The 17,480-nt window shown below is 45.4% G+C and overlaps 1 protein-coding gene across 1 annotated transcript; it reads right to left on the bottom strand.

Moving 5' to 3' along the window:
* Positions 1-1,008: 1,008 nt before the first annotated feature.
* Positions 1,009-15,876, bottom strand: LOC117351473. The gene is made up of 7 exons (XM_033926800.1): positions 15,690-15,876; positions 14,287-14,411; positions 8,841-8,971; positions 8,282-8,409; positions 5,826-5,885; positions 3,267-3,456; positions 1,009-2,396 (listed from the first exon to the last, which is right to left on the bottom strand). Exons 2-7 carry the CDS (start codon positions 14,294-14,296, stop codon positions 2,286-2,288), a joined length of 630 nt encoding a protein of 209 aa, XP_033782691.1. The 5' UTR covers positions 14,297-14,411; positions 15,690-15,876; the 3' UTR covers positions 1,009-2,285.
* Between the last annotated feature and the right edge of the window lie 1,604 nt (positions 15,877-17,480).

The raw sequence follows: 17,480 nt of genomic DNA, 5'->3' as shown, positions 1-17,480 counted from the left end.
ACTGTTCCAGCCCAGGCCAGCAGCCCTTGGGAGATAAACGAAATGACCACGATATTGGGTTGGAATGATATATGTCTGGATTTGTGTCCCACAGATATCTTTATGTGAAAAGACAGCGTTCACCTAGGGCTACCTACTGGCTTTAGATTTACTAACCCTGGAGTTTTCAGCCGTGCATGAATGCAGTAGCGCAGGGATAGGCAATTTGGTCCTCATATATCCCAGGCAGATCAGATTTTCAGCATATTGACAGTGAATATACAGGATATCAAAGAGGTAATATATGCAAATCTCTCAGGCATAGTCATTGTGGAGAGGACAGAATTTATCCCCATCGATAAGTACAGGAAACCATCCCATGTCTTTAGTGCCTATCTCGACCTCTGTCCTCCTACACCAGCATTCTTCACTACAAGGCTTGAGGGTCAATGGCTGAGCTCATTCATATTCTGATTCTCATGTGAGCCAATTATAGGATAATGAAGCCATTGTGACATCACTGATGAGGTTGGCTCATAGGCATTGGTGGAATGAGGCTTTATGACATCACAACCTCAGCTCTGGAATCTTGCTACTATCTTGGTTTCTGACAAGCACTTTTGATCTGAGTTTGGCCACTGTTGGAAACAGGATGCCGATCCTGATGGACCTTTGGTCTGTGCCAATACCGCGGGAAACCATGCCATGCCATTTTTTAGTGTCTATCTCAACATCAGTCTTTCTACACCAGAACTCTCCGATGAAAGGCTTGAGAGTCGGTGGCTGTGCTCATTCATACCCTGATCCTTCCCTCTTTCCTTAAAAGAATGATGTGGGGAGGGGGACAAATTCTGTCCCTGTGTCATTCTCCAAGGGACTCTTGAGGGACTGACTTGCCTATCTGTGTGAAATTAGATCACTGGGTTCCTAAAGGCAACAGAGTAAACTCAGGATGGGGTCACGTGGTCAGGCAGAAATGGATCCTAGTCAGCTACCTTGCTTTCATTTAAGTCACTGCTACAGGGATGATTTTTCTGCAGGTCAAGTTTTATTCAAGCATTGATACACCAGCCCCCACAGTGTATATCTGAATGAATTACAATATAATTTCTAATAAGATAGCCTGGAAACTCAGAAGGAAAAAAGTAGGATCTACATAATCCACTTACAGAAAAAGATAGATGGGAGAGAGAAAAAAAAAAAAAGGCATATGTACCCGTGTTCTGGAGCCGGTCCATCATCTGCATCTAAAAGTCAACATATTGAGGCTTGCAATCCTCAAAAGTCACACGCCTTAGGGAGCAAGTATGTTTTAAAGACTGGAGCTTTCCCTTCCCACGTTTGTCCGGGCTGAATTGTAGAGGTAGGAACCGTACGTTGCTTCAGCTGTTGGACTGGAAATCAAATTAAGAGTAGTGCCTAGACAACGGGTTCTCAATCCGGACCTTGGGACACATCTAGCCAGTTGGCTTTTCAGGATATTCACGGTGCATATGGTGACCGGGTAAGGCCTGGACTGGATTGGACCTAAGCCCTGACCCGGGTCATCCAAACCTTGTCCGAGTGGTAAAGCGAGGTATGGAGGGTAGCGGGGTGTGCAAATCAAATAAAAGTCAAAGGAAAAAGTGTTCAGCGTGAATTCTCTCTTTATTTTCTTCCTTATAACTATAGCGCAATTCAAAACACACTAAAATTCTCATTGGTGGCTAAACAGCCTATGAGCCCACCATGCTTAATCAAAAACCTGGGCATTTTCCAAAAGCTTGCCTCTGGAGCAATTCCCAGGGTGTAATCGGTTTTCTCACCCTGAGCATGCTTTGTTGTAATGCTTCACACCTGAATTATGAGTATTGTGATGGGCTTCTTGTCAAATAGTGTTTGAACAGAGCAAAATCACTCTCGAGAAGAAGAAACTTCCTTGTCGGGTCTGAAGTTGTGATTGGAAATGCAGGTCAGCATCAATCGTTAACACCCAAAATTCTGACGCAGGGACTGGCAATTCTCATTATAAAGTGCAGATCGGGCACCGCTCTGAACTTGCTTCTTTTTCCCCCCCCCCCCCCATTGCATCCGAACTAGAGGTAAGTTACACTGTCCTGAAAACGTCACAGGACTTGGGAGGATTCATCCGTAAGAGGTTTCCTGTTCCGTCGGTGTGACCTCCGCTGCTCCTGCGAGTGTACTAACTAACCATTGTCTCTGGAATTCCAGTTCAAGGAAAGAATGATTCCTGAAAGACTCTTTTGTTGAACTGTGGACCAAGCAGCTGATGGAGGCAGTCGGGGCATGGGAGCGCAGCCGTAGGGTCATTTCAATGTGCCACTCCAGTTAATTGGGTTGTACTGGAGCAGCTCTCGTTCCCTTATGATCTCCAGGGATTTGATGAGTCTCTTCTCTTTCCATTTTGTTTCCATTAACTGGACAAATTATATATAAAAAAGACATGATTAACCTTGGGTCCTGTCCAATGGAGACAGACCAGAAACCACAACCATAATATTGAAAATAAACAAGACAGACTGGCTCTTATTAGACCTGCAGGAAGGGCTAGTGTTAGACACTCTGGGATTCAGGACAGAAATGTCTTAAATCAATAAAAGTGAATGGGTACAAGTGGATTGACTTTTTTTTGGGGGGGGGGGGAGGGGGGCTACCACATCAAGATTTACAAAGACTAGGGGACACTCGAAGTTACAGAATAATATTTTTTTAAAACAATAGGAGGAAATATTTTTTCATTCAGAGAAAACTCTGAAATGCATTGCCAGATGATGTGGTAAGAGCAGTTAATGTAGCTGGTTTTAAAAAAAAGTTTGGACAAGTTCCTGGAATAAAAGTCCAAACACTTCTGTTGAGACAGACATGGGGGAAGTCACTGCTTGCCTCCGGATTGGTGGGGTGTTGCCAGGTACTTGTGACTCTGGATTGGCCGCCATGAAGACAGGATACTGGGCTAGACGGACCATTGGTCTGACCCAGTAAGGCTATTCTTATGGATCTTAACCAGGATCAGGCAACCTGCGCCTCAGCCTCAGTGGCATCACTATGCTTTGCCAAGGGGATCGTGTGAGGTGCTGCTTCTGCCCAAATTCAAATTAGTCCTACATCTGCTGTAATTGATGGGTCTATTTAAGTAGCCCTTTGCCCAGGCTGCCAATGCCACCCACCCTTTAAAATTCTGGTACCAAACATCAATAAAAAAGGGTGAGAAGTGGCTTTTCTGTGTGTGCCTCCACACCTGTACTTCTGGCTGCTGCACTGACATATTTTGTATTTCTCCCGCTCACCTTCTTGTTTTCATCCCGACACCTTCGCAGCAATAAGGCGCTTGTTTTTTTCCGTCCCAGATCGCGCAGGAGAGCCAGGCGGTCTGCTTCCCTTGCCATCTCGGCATCTTTCGCCTGCCTGTTCAGCATCTCTCGCTCTGCGGCCCATTTCTCGCTCATCTGCTTTTTCAACAGCTGCCGCAATTCCTGTCTTTAAAACCAATGGAAAAAGGTGGTGAAGCAGCGAAGAGGAAGGCGAGAGCTTCGGAGATTTTGAAACATTATAGTGCACAGAGGCTGCGTTGTAAGCGCTTTATAGAATACTAGCATAACCCAGGATCAGTGCACCTATAGCTGGCATAAGTGGGTGCTTAAATATGGCAGGGATGCATGTATTCTGTAAGGGGGAGCCCTGCCTAAGTCCTGCCCCTTTGCAAACACACATGCTATGCAAATTAAGTTGGTATTTGCAGAACAGAGCTTACGTGCCTGCTGGTAGCGCACACATGTGCGCCTGAAAACGCTAGCATTCTAAACATTTACTTGTAAGTAAATGCTGGTACCTGGGTTATACGATAACTGTCTTTTAATTTTCCGTTCTTGAGAATCTGATAATTGTCTGCTAAGGGCTAGATTCGCTAAGGGTTACGGATCGGATCGGATCGGATCCGTGTCTGCAGGGGGGCCGATTCACGAATCGCCCTCATGCAAATGAGGGCGATCGGAATCACGACCCAAATGAGTGCCTGGATTGCTCTGTAGCGATCCCGACGCATTCGTAGACCATCTGCGCATGCGTCGATGAGCAGCGACTTTTTTTTAAACTTAGTCCAGTGAGCCCGTGCTTTGAACCCACTTTGAACCCGTGGGTTAAAACCACTGGCTCGCACTGCGAGGGAAGATCAGGGTAGTACTTGGGGCAGAGAGCAGGAGAGTTGGGGGCAGAGAGCGCACAGGAGATTCGGGGCAGAGCAGGGCGGCAGGAGGAAATCGCGGCGGAGACTCAGGGGCAGAGAGCTGGATATCGGGGTAGACAGCAGGCAGAGACCAGGAGATAGCAGTCGGAAAGCAGTGAACGACTGGTCCCCATCAGTCGCTTGTTTGTGATCGGCCAGCCCAGTCGGCGTTGCAGGGTTTTGGTTAGTGAATCGCTCTCTGCCATCATTTGAATACCGTTCCCCCTCATTTGCATGCGCAGATCGGAGGATGATCGGGACAGAGGTTAGTGAATCGAGTCAGAGGGAAATCGGGTCGCAAAGGGGTCGCAAACCAATCGGTACACGATCGGTTTGCTTAGTGAATCTAGCCCTTAATCTCTCCCTGTGCAGTGAAAACTACTCGTCTTTCCATGCAGGAAAGGGATCTGGCCATTGACAGGCAAGCAATGTGTAGAGATTTAATTTTGAAATTCCTACACAGATTTTATGGCGAAGACTTTACCTCCAAACAGTCCACAATATGAAAGTATCCATGGTGCTACTAGCCCCTGAATTTTCAGGGGGAAACTTACAGACCTGCTGTTATGAAAAAAAAAAAAAAAAAAAGGTCCCTCACCTTTTGTGTGACACAGCATTTCTCTGCATCTCCCTACAGTACAGGTGGACAATTGCAGTCCTCAAGGGCCACAACCTGGTTGGGTTTTCAGGATTTCCCCAATCCATATGCATGAGATCTATTTCCATGCACTGTCTCCATTCTATATAAATAGATCTCATGCATATACAGTAAAACCTTGGATTGCAAGTTAGTTGGTTTGCAAGTGTTTTGCAAGACAAGCAAAACATTTTATTAAATTTTAACTTGATATACAAGCAATGTCTTGCAATACGAGTACATACGGTATACATGCGTCACATCATCACAACTGAGCGGATGGTTCTTCTCTCTCTGATGCTGCAGGAGTGTAGTGACTTTAAACGAGTGAGGTCTTGCAATATGAGTACGTACAGTATTTTGTATTAAAGTTTTTGGGCTGTGGAACGAATAGTCTGAGTTTCCATTATTTCCTATTGGGAAATTCACTTTGGTGTATGAGTGCTTTGGATTACATGCATGCTTCTGGAACGAATTATGCTCACAAACCAAGGTTTTTACTGTATATTGTGGAAATCCTGACAATGAAATGTTCAGAGCTAATTAGAAATCAGTGTTGATAAGTATCTACCGATTTGCACCAACGGACCCATAGCAGGAAAATGCAAGCTCCTTAAAGAACTGTAGTTCTGTTCCTTAAGGGACTTGGTTTGCATGGGCCACCACGGGCCATGTTTTCAGAATAGCCTTAATGAATAGTTGAATTCCGGTTGTGTGCACCAGTAGCCCCAAAGGCCTAATGAATATGCATGATGATATTTGCACACAATGGAAGTAGTAGGCATGCAAATTTCTCATGCATATTCATTAGGGCTATGCACATATCTTTTCACTCTTGCTCAGCCTGTTTGCATTGGTGAACCTGATGAATAGAAATAAGCTTGCAAGATTCAACATTTCACATCCCAGTAGAGGGAACTGAATATATAGGATTTTTTTTTAGAAATCTCTCATCTCCCCACATCCTCCTACATAATATCCCAGTACCTGTATTCCTCTTTTTCAGCTTTAGATCCATAAAAAGGTCGTTGCCAGTCCTGATGGAATCTGCCGGAAGGAGATAGAACAGTGAATATTCCCGGACTGTTTCTCCCCTTATCTATGTCCCAAATTTAACGAGTTGACTTCCCATGACCTTATTCTCACAGGTGTCCATTCCAGTCTGGTACCTTAATTTTCATAGTATCAGAATAATGTCACGACTAGTGGCAAATGAGAATGTTTCTTCGACTTCTCTGGTGCTGCAGATTGAATAGAGTTTCCTAGCACTCTGAGCTTGTTCGTGAGCTGTGCATATAATAACAGTGATACTATGTGGTCTATATGGTTCATAGACAACGGCACGAAAGACAAAAGCGCGCGCCGACAATTGAGCGCAGCGCACGCCGCCGCGCCACTCTAAATTACAGTTTTTAGGGGCTCGGACGGGGGGTTTTGTTGGGGAACCCCCCCCAGTTTACTTAATAGACATTGCGCCGGCGTTATGGGGGGGTTTGGGGGGTTGTAACCCTCCACATTTTACTGTAAACTGAACTTTTTCCCTAAAAACAGGGAAAAAGTGAAGTTTTCAGTAAAATGTGGGGGGTTACAACCCCCCACAACGCCCCCACAATGCGGCGCGATGTCTATTAAGTAAAGTGGGGGGGTTCCCCCCCACCCACCCACGTCGGAGTGCTAAAAACAGTAATTTAGAGCGGCGCGCACTGCGCTCAGTTGTCTGGGCGCGCCTTTGTCCTGACACCGGTCTATATACTGAAGGCCTGTTATTTAAAGGGCCATGAGAGTACTCTTTGGAAAGTCCCACATTCCCTGTGTACAAAAAGGACCGCCTGGGTGTCTCTCAAGGCTATTTACTGAAGTGCCCCGCCCATGGCCACACCTCCTTCAGAGTTGTGTCCTATGAAAGTTAGGAAATGCAACACTCACTGGGGAACTCAGGGACAAAGTAATCACCAAGGATAATGCGATACACAGTAACAAAAAAAAGGAAACAATCCCTGATTTTCAAATAATTGTAAACAATGTGTCATCTTCAGTAGTGCTCAGGAAAAAAAAAGTTTTCTGAGAGACCAGACTTAGAGCAGCAGTAAACGTCTCTCCTTTTTTCAAAGTCTGGTCTCTCAAAAACTTTTTTTTTTTTCTTTGCACTACTGAAGATGACACGGCTAGATTCACAAAGCAAACCGATTCACAACACAAAATTTCACCTCCGACTGGGCTGGCCGACCAACTGAAGAAGCGACTGCTGGGGACCAGTTGAAAACGTCTTTCCGACCCTGCTCTCTGCCCTGCTCTGCAATCTCTCCTGCTCTGCCCAGATCTCTTGTCTCCTGCCTCGCCCCAAAGGCTGCCCTGCTCTGTCCCGCACTGCTTCATTCAGCACAATCTCATGACTCCCTGTAGCTGTGAAAAGTCTTATCTTATGCAGTATAAACTCCTGCCCTTCCCCGCCCTGCTAGCTAGTAAAAAAAAAATAATAAAATAAGGAAAGTTAAAATTAGAAAAAAAAGGTCACGGCTCGGACGGGCATGGGCAGACCATCTACAGATGGTCTGCACATGCGCAGGGATTGCAAGACGGGGATCCGTGCTGTACCCCATCTGCATATTTTAGCTTCTAGACCAGGGGTAGGGAACTCCGGTCCTCGAGAGCCGTATTCCAGTCGGGTTTTCAGGATTTCCCCAATGAATATGCGTGAGATCTATTTGCATGCACTGCTTTCAATGCATATTCATTGGGGAAATCCTGAAAACCCGACTGGAATACGGCTCTCGAGGACCGGAGTTCCCTACCCCTGGTCTTAGCTTTGTCAGACCTGCCCGGATCAGGCCCGATCGGGCAGGTTGATAAATCTCTAGCCCATTGTTTATAATTGCTTGAAAATCAGGGATTGTTTCTTTTTTTGTTACTATTAAATATAGGTGGTATGGAATAGGTCATAAGGCAGATCTGAGCGTAGCTCCTAATTACTGCCAATTACGTGCTTGTCGACGCCTATAATGGATTCTTAGCGCCTACATGACTAATTAGTTTACATGCAGATCTGGGATCCACGCCCACATTGGGCTGACCTTTACAAAGGAGGGATTCTATATATGGCTCTTTGCCGTCTCTCTTCAAGCTATTGCCCCAGGCAACCGCCTAGTCTTGCCAAAGGGTTGGGCCATCCCTGCTGGAAGGGGAAGATGGCAGGAAGGTGTGTTCCTAGTCACTGCTGTAAAGTGGACATAAGAATAAGCCTTACTGGGTCAGACCTAATGGCCCATTAAGCCCAGTAGCCCGTCCTCTCTGTGGCCAACCAGGTCACAACCCCCCCCCCCCCCCCCACAGTAGCAATATTCCATGCTGCTGATCCCAGTAGCCCAGTAACCGCTTCCTTTGCTAACTGAATGGGCAAGTGTGGCACCCTGTAAGTCCGTTACCCTCCTGGGACGCGTCCTCACCTGCAATATTCTTTCTGCTGCATTACGATGGCACGCTGCTGGTTGAAATGATGAGCTGCCTTGGTTTCTAAGCTCACTGTCCTCCTCCTCATGCCAGGCGGGTGCAGGGGATTCACCCGAGAACCAAACTGCAGCACAGAAAGAAACTCAGCAGAAAGGTATAGCCAGGATGAAAAATGAAGACTTAAAATCTGCGAGTAGGGTTACCAGATTTTCCGGAACGAAAATCCAGACCCATGGCCACGCCCCCCTAGGCCCATCCCCTTCTGCCCGGCCACGCCCTGTTCCACCTGAGTCACATCCCATTCCGCCCCCAGCCCCGCCTGAGCCTCCCCTACTACTACGATTTATTATTTCTACAGCGCTGAAAAGGCGGTATGCATGCAATAGACAGTCCCTGCTCAGAAGAGCTTACAATCTAATTTAGACAGGACATTTCAGGGGTTGGGGAGATGATGGTAGAGGAAATGATAGAGCAGGTCTAGGTATGGGAGTTAAGAGTTGAAGGCAGTTTCAAAAGAGTGGGCCTCGTGCAGTGTGACGTTTCCTTCTTTCTCACCTTATTAAAAGAGAGAGGGACCAAGGCAGGAGTCACAGTGGGCAGGCAGAGCGGGGTAATGGTGCAGCTTCTTTTTGGAGTACTGAAGTTTCCGAAAATGACAATCGGTGTACATGGTAATGATATTCCCCCTAAAATAAAACCAGCATTGAAAGGACATCTGTGTCAGTTCCTTACTCGGGTAAAATAAGTCAGACCATGTTTAAGATCTCTCTATAATGTTTAATAGCAATATGACATAAACTTTTTTTTTTTAAATCTTTTAGAATAAGCCAAAAATTATATTCCGAAAAGCTATTCATTAGGACTTTTGCTACTCATTTTTATTCTTCCCAGCACACTGCTAGAGAAAACCCATCCTGCCTGTCTGAGCTCATCGTTTATAACAAAGATTCCAACTGGGCAAAGGTGAAGCTTAAGCCGATTTATCCAGGTCAGTGTAAAGACAGATGGTCTAAACCAGGGATCTCAAAGTCCCTCCTTGAGGGTCGTAATCCAGTCGGGTTTTCAGGATTTCCCCAATGAATATGCATGAGATCTATGTGCATGCATTGCTTTCAATGCTTATTCATTGGGAGAAATCCTGAAAACCCGACTGGATTGCGGCCCTCAAGAAGGGACTTTGAGATCCCTGGTCTAAACCCTTCAGTTCAGATGGATGTTTGGATTTAATCCCCAAACTGGGCTGGCATTAGGGGTACGCAAACAGGAAGCTTGCCCTGGGCTCCAAACCTGCCCAACCCTGAAGGCAGCAGGTTTGCAGGTATGCTCAGTAACTTCTTCTTTAAAAAAAAAAAAAAAAATCTGTTTATTGAACAGAGCAGTGAACAAACAACATCCAAGCTTCAAATCGCTATACAAAGGTGCAATACAAAACTATAAGTGTACAAATAAGTGCAAGCCAACTCTTTTGAGTTGACCCTGATTCTTCCACAAAAGGAAACCCCATCAGAAACAAAGAAAAACAAAACAAAACACTTGTGGAGAATAGATGTCCAAGATGAAGGCTTTATTTAAACACATAAATAATCCACATAAAAATGTCTTAGGGCCTGAAACACTGGAAACAAATCAATGCAAGGACGGAACAATCCTAAATGAAAAATGCGCAAACAGAGAAAGCAGTAAAGAGTAACGGATAAGAGTACATATACAATTCCATGATACAAAATCTGTAATGGGTAACACGGGGTACTGATAGCACTCTGCCACACCCCCCCCCCTCCCCAGCTCCCTCCAGGACCCCACCTCACTGCTGAAAAACCATCCTAAAGTCCAGGAAAAAGTCTCTGCTTGTTTGGTTGCCTGGATGTCCTGCCTTCATCTGAAAATAAATATGTCCAGGACTAAGCTGTTCCTCTTTCCTCCTAAACCCCTCTGCTCCTCCTCCTCCTCCTCCTTTCTCCATCTCAGTTAATAATACTGCCATTGTTCCAGTCTCCTCTGCTCACAACCTTGGAGTGGTCTTCGATTCTGACCTCTTATTTTCTATGCATATCCAACAAGCTGCTAAGACCGGTCGCTTCTATCTCTTCAATATCACCAAAATTCGCCCCTTCCTCTCCGAGCACACTACCCGGACTCGTAACCTCACGCTTAGATTACTGCAATCTACTCCTAACTGGTATCCCGCAGTATTGCCTCTCCCCCTTGCAATATGTGCAAAAAACTCTGCTGCACGACTCATCTTTTACCAGCCTCGCTACGCTCATGTCACCCCTCTCCTTAAGTCACTTCACTGGCTTCCTATCTGCCGCCGCATACAGTTCAAGATCTTATTCCTGACCTACAAGTGTGTTCATTCTGCTGCCCCTCAATATCTCTCCTCACTTCTCTTTCCTTATCCACCTCCCAGCGAACTCCGTTCCTCGATAAGTCACTCTTAGCGTTACCCTTCTCCTCCACTGCCAACTCCAGACTTCATTCCTTTCATCTAGCTGCCCCCTCTGCCTGGAATAAATTACCTGAGTTGTCCATCAAGCCTCTTCCTTTCCCTTGTTTAAAAGCAGACTGAAAACCCACCTTTTTTGATTTAGCTTTCAATCCTTAACCCTACTCCTCTGTCCTCCAACCCAGCCCGCTGATTTACCATTCCCCTTAACTATATCCATGTCATCCTGTTTGTCTGTCTTGGCTGTTTAGAATGTAAGCTCTTTTGATCAGGAATTGCCTTCTTTGTGACTGTACAACGCTGTGTACGTCTGGTAGCGCTATAGAAATAATTCATAGTTCTAGTAGTAAATAGGCCTGATGTCCAGAAAGAGCCCAACGCATCCGTTCCCAAGAGGCTATCTGTGCCATAACATTCCACCAATGTTGGGCCGTGGGACGACCAGGACCACCCAATGCTGATGTACAGACGTCGTCACCAAGCGAAAGCCACCAGCAAGAAGTGTCTGGGATGGTCCACTATATCCAGGTTCAACAGAGGGTCCTCCACCCCCAGAAGCTAATTTTAATAGGACCATTCAGGCGAGATACCTATAACACCCTCCATATCACTAAACACCTGTGTCCACTGGAGACCTAAAGATGGGCATTCCAAGAAGTGAGGGACATAAGTTCCCGGTGAATTTTACAGTGGAGACAGCTATCATCTCCCCACAGCTTCATGTGTTTCCCTCTACATCAGGTTATGTATGCTTTATGCAACAATTGTAGGTGTAGCTCATGGAACCCCACATTGGGAGTCCCTTTGCCAGCAAGGAGGAAACTCTTGGACAGATCCTCCACACTTAAGACAGATTCCGGAAGAGCATTCCAGTTTTCTACCACTCTCTGGGTGAAGAAGAACTTCCTCAGATTCCGTACAAACGTGAGGAAGTTCTTCTTCACCCAGAGAGTGGTAGAAAACTGGAACGCTCTTCCGGAATCTGTCATAGGGGAAAACACCCTCCAGGGATTCAAGACAATGCTAGACAAGTTCCTGCTGAACAAGAACGTTCGCAGGTAGGACTAGTCTCAGTTAGGGCACTGGTCTTTGACCTAAGGGACGCCGTGTGAGTGGACTGCTGGGCATGATGGACCTCTGGTCTGACCCAGCAGCGGCAAATCTTATGTTCTTATGCTCTCACCCAAACTGTCCGTTCAATCCTGTGCCATCATGGACAAAGAATCCTGAGATTTAAAAGACTTCCCAATTTGATACCAAGCCGAGAGCTTATTGTGGGCAGAAGGGGTTCTCAAAAACACTTCATCCAAGTTAGAGAACTGAGGAAAGGTACCCCCACAAGTTCGTAAAGAGGAACAGTAGCTGCGAGTTTGGAGATATTCCAACAGACTGCCAGAGGGCCACCCCCCCACTCAGACTGACACTCCCAAAACAAGGGCAACCGTCCAGGCTGATGACCAAAAAAACATTCCCACCTATCTACAATGCCATCTGGGATCTTGCTGAAAAAAACGCATGCATATCCCCTGCTGGAAAACTACACGCCCATTTCCATGCCCCCTTTTGATAGGGTCACTGCATTTTGTTAAGCTAAAATCCGGACATGTGGCTCCGCAACCGGCCTCACCCTATTCCACCCAAGTAACGCTCCGTTCTGCCCCAGCCCTGCCTCCCCGAACCTAAAAACATAATAATAGCCTTACTGGGTCAGAACAACGGTCCATCATGCCCAGTAGCCCATTCTCAAGGTGGCCAAATCCAGCTCACTAGTACCTGACAAAAACCCAAAGAGTAGCAACATTCCATGCTACCGATCCAGGACAAGCAGTGGCTTCCCCCATGTCTTAATAACAGACTATGGACTTTTCCTCCAGGAACTTGTCCAAACCTTTCTTAAAACCAGCTACACTATCCGCTTTTACCACATCTGGCAATGTGTTCCAGAGCTTAACTATTCTCTGAGTGAAAAAATATTTCCTCCTGTTGGTTTTAAAAGTATTTCCCTGTAACTTCATTGAGTATCCCCTAGTCCTTGTCATTTTTGACGGAGTGAAAAATCGATCCACTTGTACCCGTTCTACTCCACTCAGGATTTCGTAGACTTTAATCCTATCTTCCCTCAGCCATCTCTTTTCCAAGCTGACGAGCCCTAATCTTTTTAATCTTTCCTCATACGAAAGGAGTTCCATCCCCTTTATCATCTTGATCGCTCTTCTTTGAAGCTTTACTAGTGTCGCAATATCTTTCTTGAAATAAGGCGAGCAGAACTGAACACAATACTCCAGGTGAGGTCACACACCTGGAGTGATACAGAGGCATTATAATCTCTTCTCCTCTCTCCTCATGCTCGGAGTCACATCTGGAGGGACTCTGAGCATGCGCATGTGCATGATGTCATCACATCACACCTGCGCATGCTCAGAGGTCTTCAAGACGTGGCCCCGTACTTGAAAACCCGGATGAAGTGCAGCTTTTTAAAAATTCATCCGGACACCCGGACAGTCCTGTAAAAAGAGGACATGTTCAGGTAAGTCCGGACGTCTAGTAACCCTACCTTTTGGGAGTTGGGCACCCTGTCTTGGTAAAATGTGCAAATAAGCACGTCTGGCTGTGTGCTATACTGCCAACATCAGTAACGAATGCCAAGTAACATCTCAGCAGTGCGCCTAAATTTGAGTACCATGTTTTGAATCTGTAACATATAGTAACATAGTAACATAGTAGATGACGGCAGATAAAGACCCGAATGGTCTATCCAGTCTGCCCAACCTGATTCAATTTAAATTTTTTATTTTTATTTTTTTTATTTTTTCTTCTTAGCTATTTCTGGGCAAGAATCCAAAGCTTTACCCGGTACTGTGCTTGGGTTCTAACTGCCGAAATCTCTGTTAAGACTTACTCCAGCCCATCTACACCCTCCCAGCCATTGAAGCCCTCTCCAGCCCATCCTCCCCCAAATGGCCATACACCGACACAGACCGTGCAAGTCTGCCCAGTAACTGGCCTAGTTCAATATTTAATATTATTTTCTGATTCTAAATCCTCTGTGTTCATCCCACGCTTCTTTGAACTCTCCACCACCTCTCTCGGGAGCGCATTCCAGGCAATCCACCACCCTCTCCGTAAAGTAGAATTTCCTAACATTGCCCCTGAATCTACCACCCCTCAACCTCAAATTATGTCCTCTGGTTTTACAATTTTCCTTTCTCTGGAAAAGATTTTGTTCTACGTTAATACCCTTCAAGTATTTGAACGTCTGAATCATATCTCCCCTGTATCTCCTTTCCTCTAGGGTATACATATTGAGGGCTTCCAGTCTCTCCTCAAACGTCTTTCAGGGGTTAATGAGTACATTAAAGTGCATTTCCTTAAAGAGACACCCCCCCCCCCCCACACACACACTTTGTCTACTTTCTCCGTTATTAATCTTTATTTCTGTGCATTCAGGTGGGCTGACACAGCAGCCATCCCACTCCGTCGGTGGATTCTGAGAAGCCGACTGTGTGTAACTGAACGGACCTAGTCTGTAAATTATGTCCAAGAAACATCTCTTACCTGGACTCATTTTCTGCCAATGGAGAGACGCCACACAGAACCAGGGAAATTCTATCAGGGCTCACTTGACCCTGTCAATCGAAAGCTCAAAGCATAGGTCTTGATCGTGTCCTTCCATTCACTCACTGCAATGAAGCAAAAATATTTATTGTAATTCCGACATTAGCCAGGTTTGAACTATGGCAGTGAAAAATCAGTACTGGTGGTTTAACCAAATGATCCTCAGGATGGTAGGGGAAGGGGTACTCCCTTTTTGTACTTTTACATCCATACTCACATGCAGGTACTTCAAGTATTCTCCCTTTCTGTTCTGGTGGGCTCACAATCTGTCTAAAGTACCTGGGGTAATGAACATAAGAACATAAGAAATGCCTCCGCTGGGTCAGACCCAAGGTCCATCGCGCCCAGCAGTCCGCTCACGCGGCGGCCCAACAGGTTCAGGACCTGTGCAGTAAATTTCTATCTATACCCCTCTATCCCCTTTTCCAGCAGGAATTTGTCCAAACCTTTCTTAAACCCCAGTACTGTACTCTGCCCTATAACTTCCTCTGGAATTGTATTCCAGGTGTCCACCACCCGTTGTGTAAAGAAGAATTTCCTAGCATTAGTTTTGAATTTGCCTCCTTTCAACTTTTCCGAATGCCCTCTTGTTTTTTTATTCTCTGATGGGGGATTAAGTGATTTGCCTGGCGTCACAAGGAGCAGCCTGGGTTTGAACCCACAACCTCAGGCTGTGGCTTTAACCACTGCGCCACTCTAGAAATCAAGAAGTAGTAAAAGTGAGCCAAGTATAGGACAATCAAGCCATTGCGACATCACTGATGAGGTTAGCGGTTGGCTCTTATTGGTGAAATGAGGCATTATGACATCACAATCTGAGCTCTGGAATGTTGCTACTCTTTGGGCTTCTGCCAGGCACTTGTGACCTGGGTTGACCACTGTTGGGCTTGAGGGACCTTCAGTCTATCCCAGTAAGGCAACTCTTATGTTCTTCTGTGAGTTAAGTATAACCAGTCCCTGAGTTACAGACGCCTGATTTAAATATGACTCGTATTTAAGAATGTGGTTGTGGCTGCGTTTGATTTCCAGTGGCCTAGACTCCTACTCTTCTCCTGATTCAGGAACGACGCCTGGCCACATTAAGAACAGTGTGTGGTTATGCGTGCTGTACCTTAGAGGGAACACTGTCGGTTGGCCCTTTTGTCAGCTGGGAACAGAGGTAAGCAGCAGGAATCTTACGTAAAATCTACAAGTTCTGAGTTACATACAAATCCGACCTAAAAACGGCTTTAACAACGTAACTCGTTCTTAACCCGAGGACTGCCTGTATAAGAAATACACTTTAATCTTTTTCCTGAATCATGAGTGGGAAGAGGGTGAGGGTTTAAGGAAAAACGACCTACCTCTTGGACCTTTTCTGAACCTCTCCTCTATTTTCCCCAGATATTTTTCCTGTGACTTATGAAGCTGGAAGCGGCTGCCTTACGTTTATGGAATGAAAAGGAGATTTTCCCCTTGGAGAGAAAGGCAGTGAAACTTTTTACTAACTCACCCTCCCACCACTTGCCTTTCTACGGAGTGTTTGCATCATGTGATCTGCAGCTTCTCCTGGAAACCAGATTTGACAATGTCCTATTCAACTTGTCAAGTGCCCAAGAAGGGAGAAAGGGAAGAACGGAGCTTCTTTCACAGAGAAAGCCATGAAAAGAAATATTAAAAAAAGTAAGTTGAAAAGTGGGAGAATCAGCTTTTATTTTGCAAAGAGGAACAATTCAGACAGAAAAAGTCTGACCATCTCTTTCAATATTCTTAAAAGGAAAGAATTATTATTTTTTTATTGAGATTTATTATCCACCTTTACGAAGAGATTCACCCAAGACAGTGTACAGCAGGTATAATTCAACATAAAACATTTGAGCGTGTACATTTATAGATTTGGGAAATATTTGTGCAAATGAGGAAATGACACAACTGGCAGGGAAGCCCTGGTCCGAAACAGCACATTATTCCCCCCCCCCCCCCACTTTTTTTTTTTTTACAAAAGCATGGAAGAGATTTTCAGCACTGGCCGGCACGCTGAATGCATTGCTCCAATGCTCGTAGGAACTTTATGACCGTCGGAGTAGTGCAGAGCATTCATTGTGCCGGCCACTGCTACATTTATTGTGCCGGCCACTGCTACAAACCTCTTCCCTGCTTTTGCAAAAGGGGGGTTATATTAGTCCAGTTAACAAAACCCCCCCAAAACAAAAGCTTCTCCTGGATTGTCTTGTGTAGTTCGAATTAAGCAGTGAACAGAATGGCTCCCACATTTTTCTTTTTTTTAATTGGATAGGAGATCAGCGTGGATAAAAATCATTTGCAGAGATGAACACCAGGGAATTTTTTTTTTTTTTTTTTGCTAACAGTACAATCACATATTATTTATCTCTGCTATTTTACTGCCAAAGCAAATATGACTTTCTTCCTATCTTGCTTGTGTTTATTAGGAGATGAGGGATCATTTGTCAGAGATGAGGAGGGTAGAATGGGGGCTTGGAAGGCAAACCTGTCTGCAAATCTTTCCATAATAGGACTTTTCCATGCTGTGCCATTTCTTCTAATTCCTCAGAAGTCCAAGCTGTTATCAGTTGGCAATTTTTTTTTTTTTTTTTACTATTCCATATGCCATGTGCATCTCCCACCCACACTTACACTATCTAAAGAAATAAAATGTTGTCTAAAGATGTCTTTGCCTACTTTTAGAATCATTAGGCTTGTTTAAGCTGTGCAGGAACGTAATGGAGGAATCCTGACCATGGAGACATCTGTTGTGACGGGCACTCTCAGTCTACAGAACATATTTTATTTATTTATTTAAATAATATAGTCTGCATATCCCACAATTCTATGCGGATTACAACAAAACATCCAACAACATATACGTAACAGCTTACAAAATAAAATAAAAACATCCTATTACACATAAGTTAGCCCAAGAGCTTGTCTTGATGGGTGTAACACTGGGCTGGAAGGCCTGCATGTTGGCCCTTCAGGATTGGCTCCCGGAGGGCTTCAGGGTTGGGAAAGGGGGGAGGAGGAGCAACGGTGATTGGCCCAAGGCAGCTCCCACCACGAAGCACAGGCAGGATAGGTCGCGGCGGGAGTGAAAGGCGAGACCTTAATATTTCAGCAACGGCTGCCTCGGGACCAGT

This window comes from Geotrypetes seraphini, chromosome 17, assembly GCF_902459505.1.
Source record: "Geotrypetes seraphini chromosome 17, aGeoSer1.1, whole genome shotgun sequence".
NCBI classification, from domain to species: Eukaryota; Metazoa; Chordata; class Amphibia; order Gymnophiona; family Dermophiidae; genus Geotrypetes; species Geotrypetes seraphini.
Note: the sequence above shows the minus strand (reverse complement) of the source record. Positions and strands in the feature narration are given on the sequence as shown.

Coding starts and splice junctions, on each gene's coding strand:
- LOC117351473 (XM_033926800.1), bottom strand. Junction 3,457..5,825: donor GCTGAAAAAGAGGAATACAG/GTACTGGGATAT, acceptor TTGGTTTTAAAG/ACAGGAATTGCGGCAGCTGT. Junction 2,397..3,266: donor GTCGGGATGAAAACAAGAAG/GTGAGCGGGAGA, acceptor TAATTTGTCCAG/TTAATGGAAACAAAATGGAA.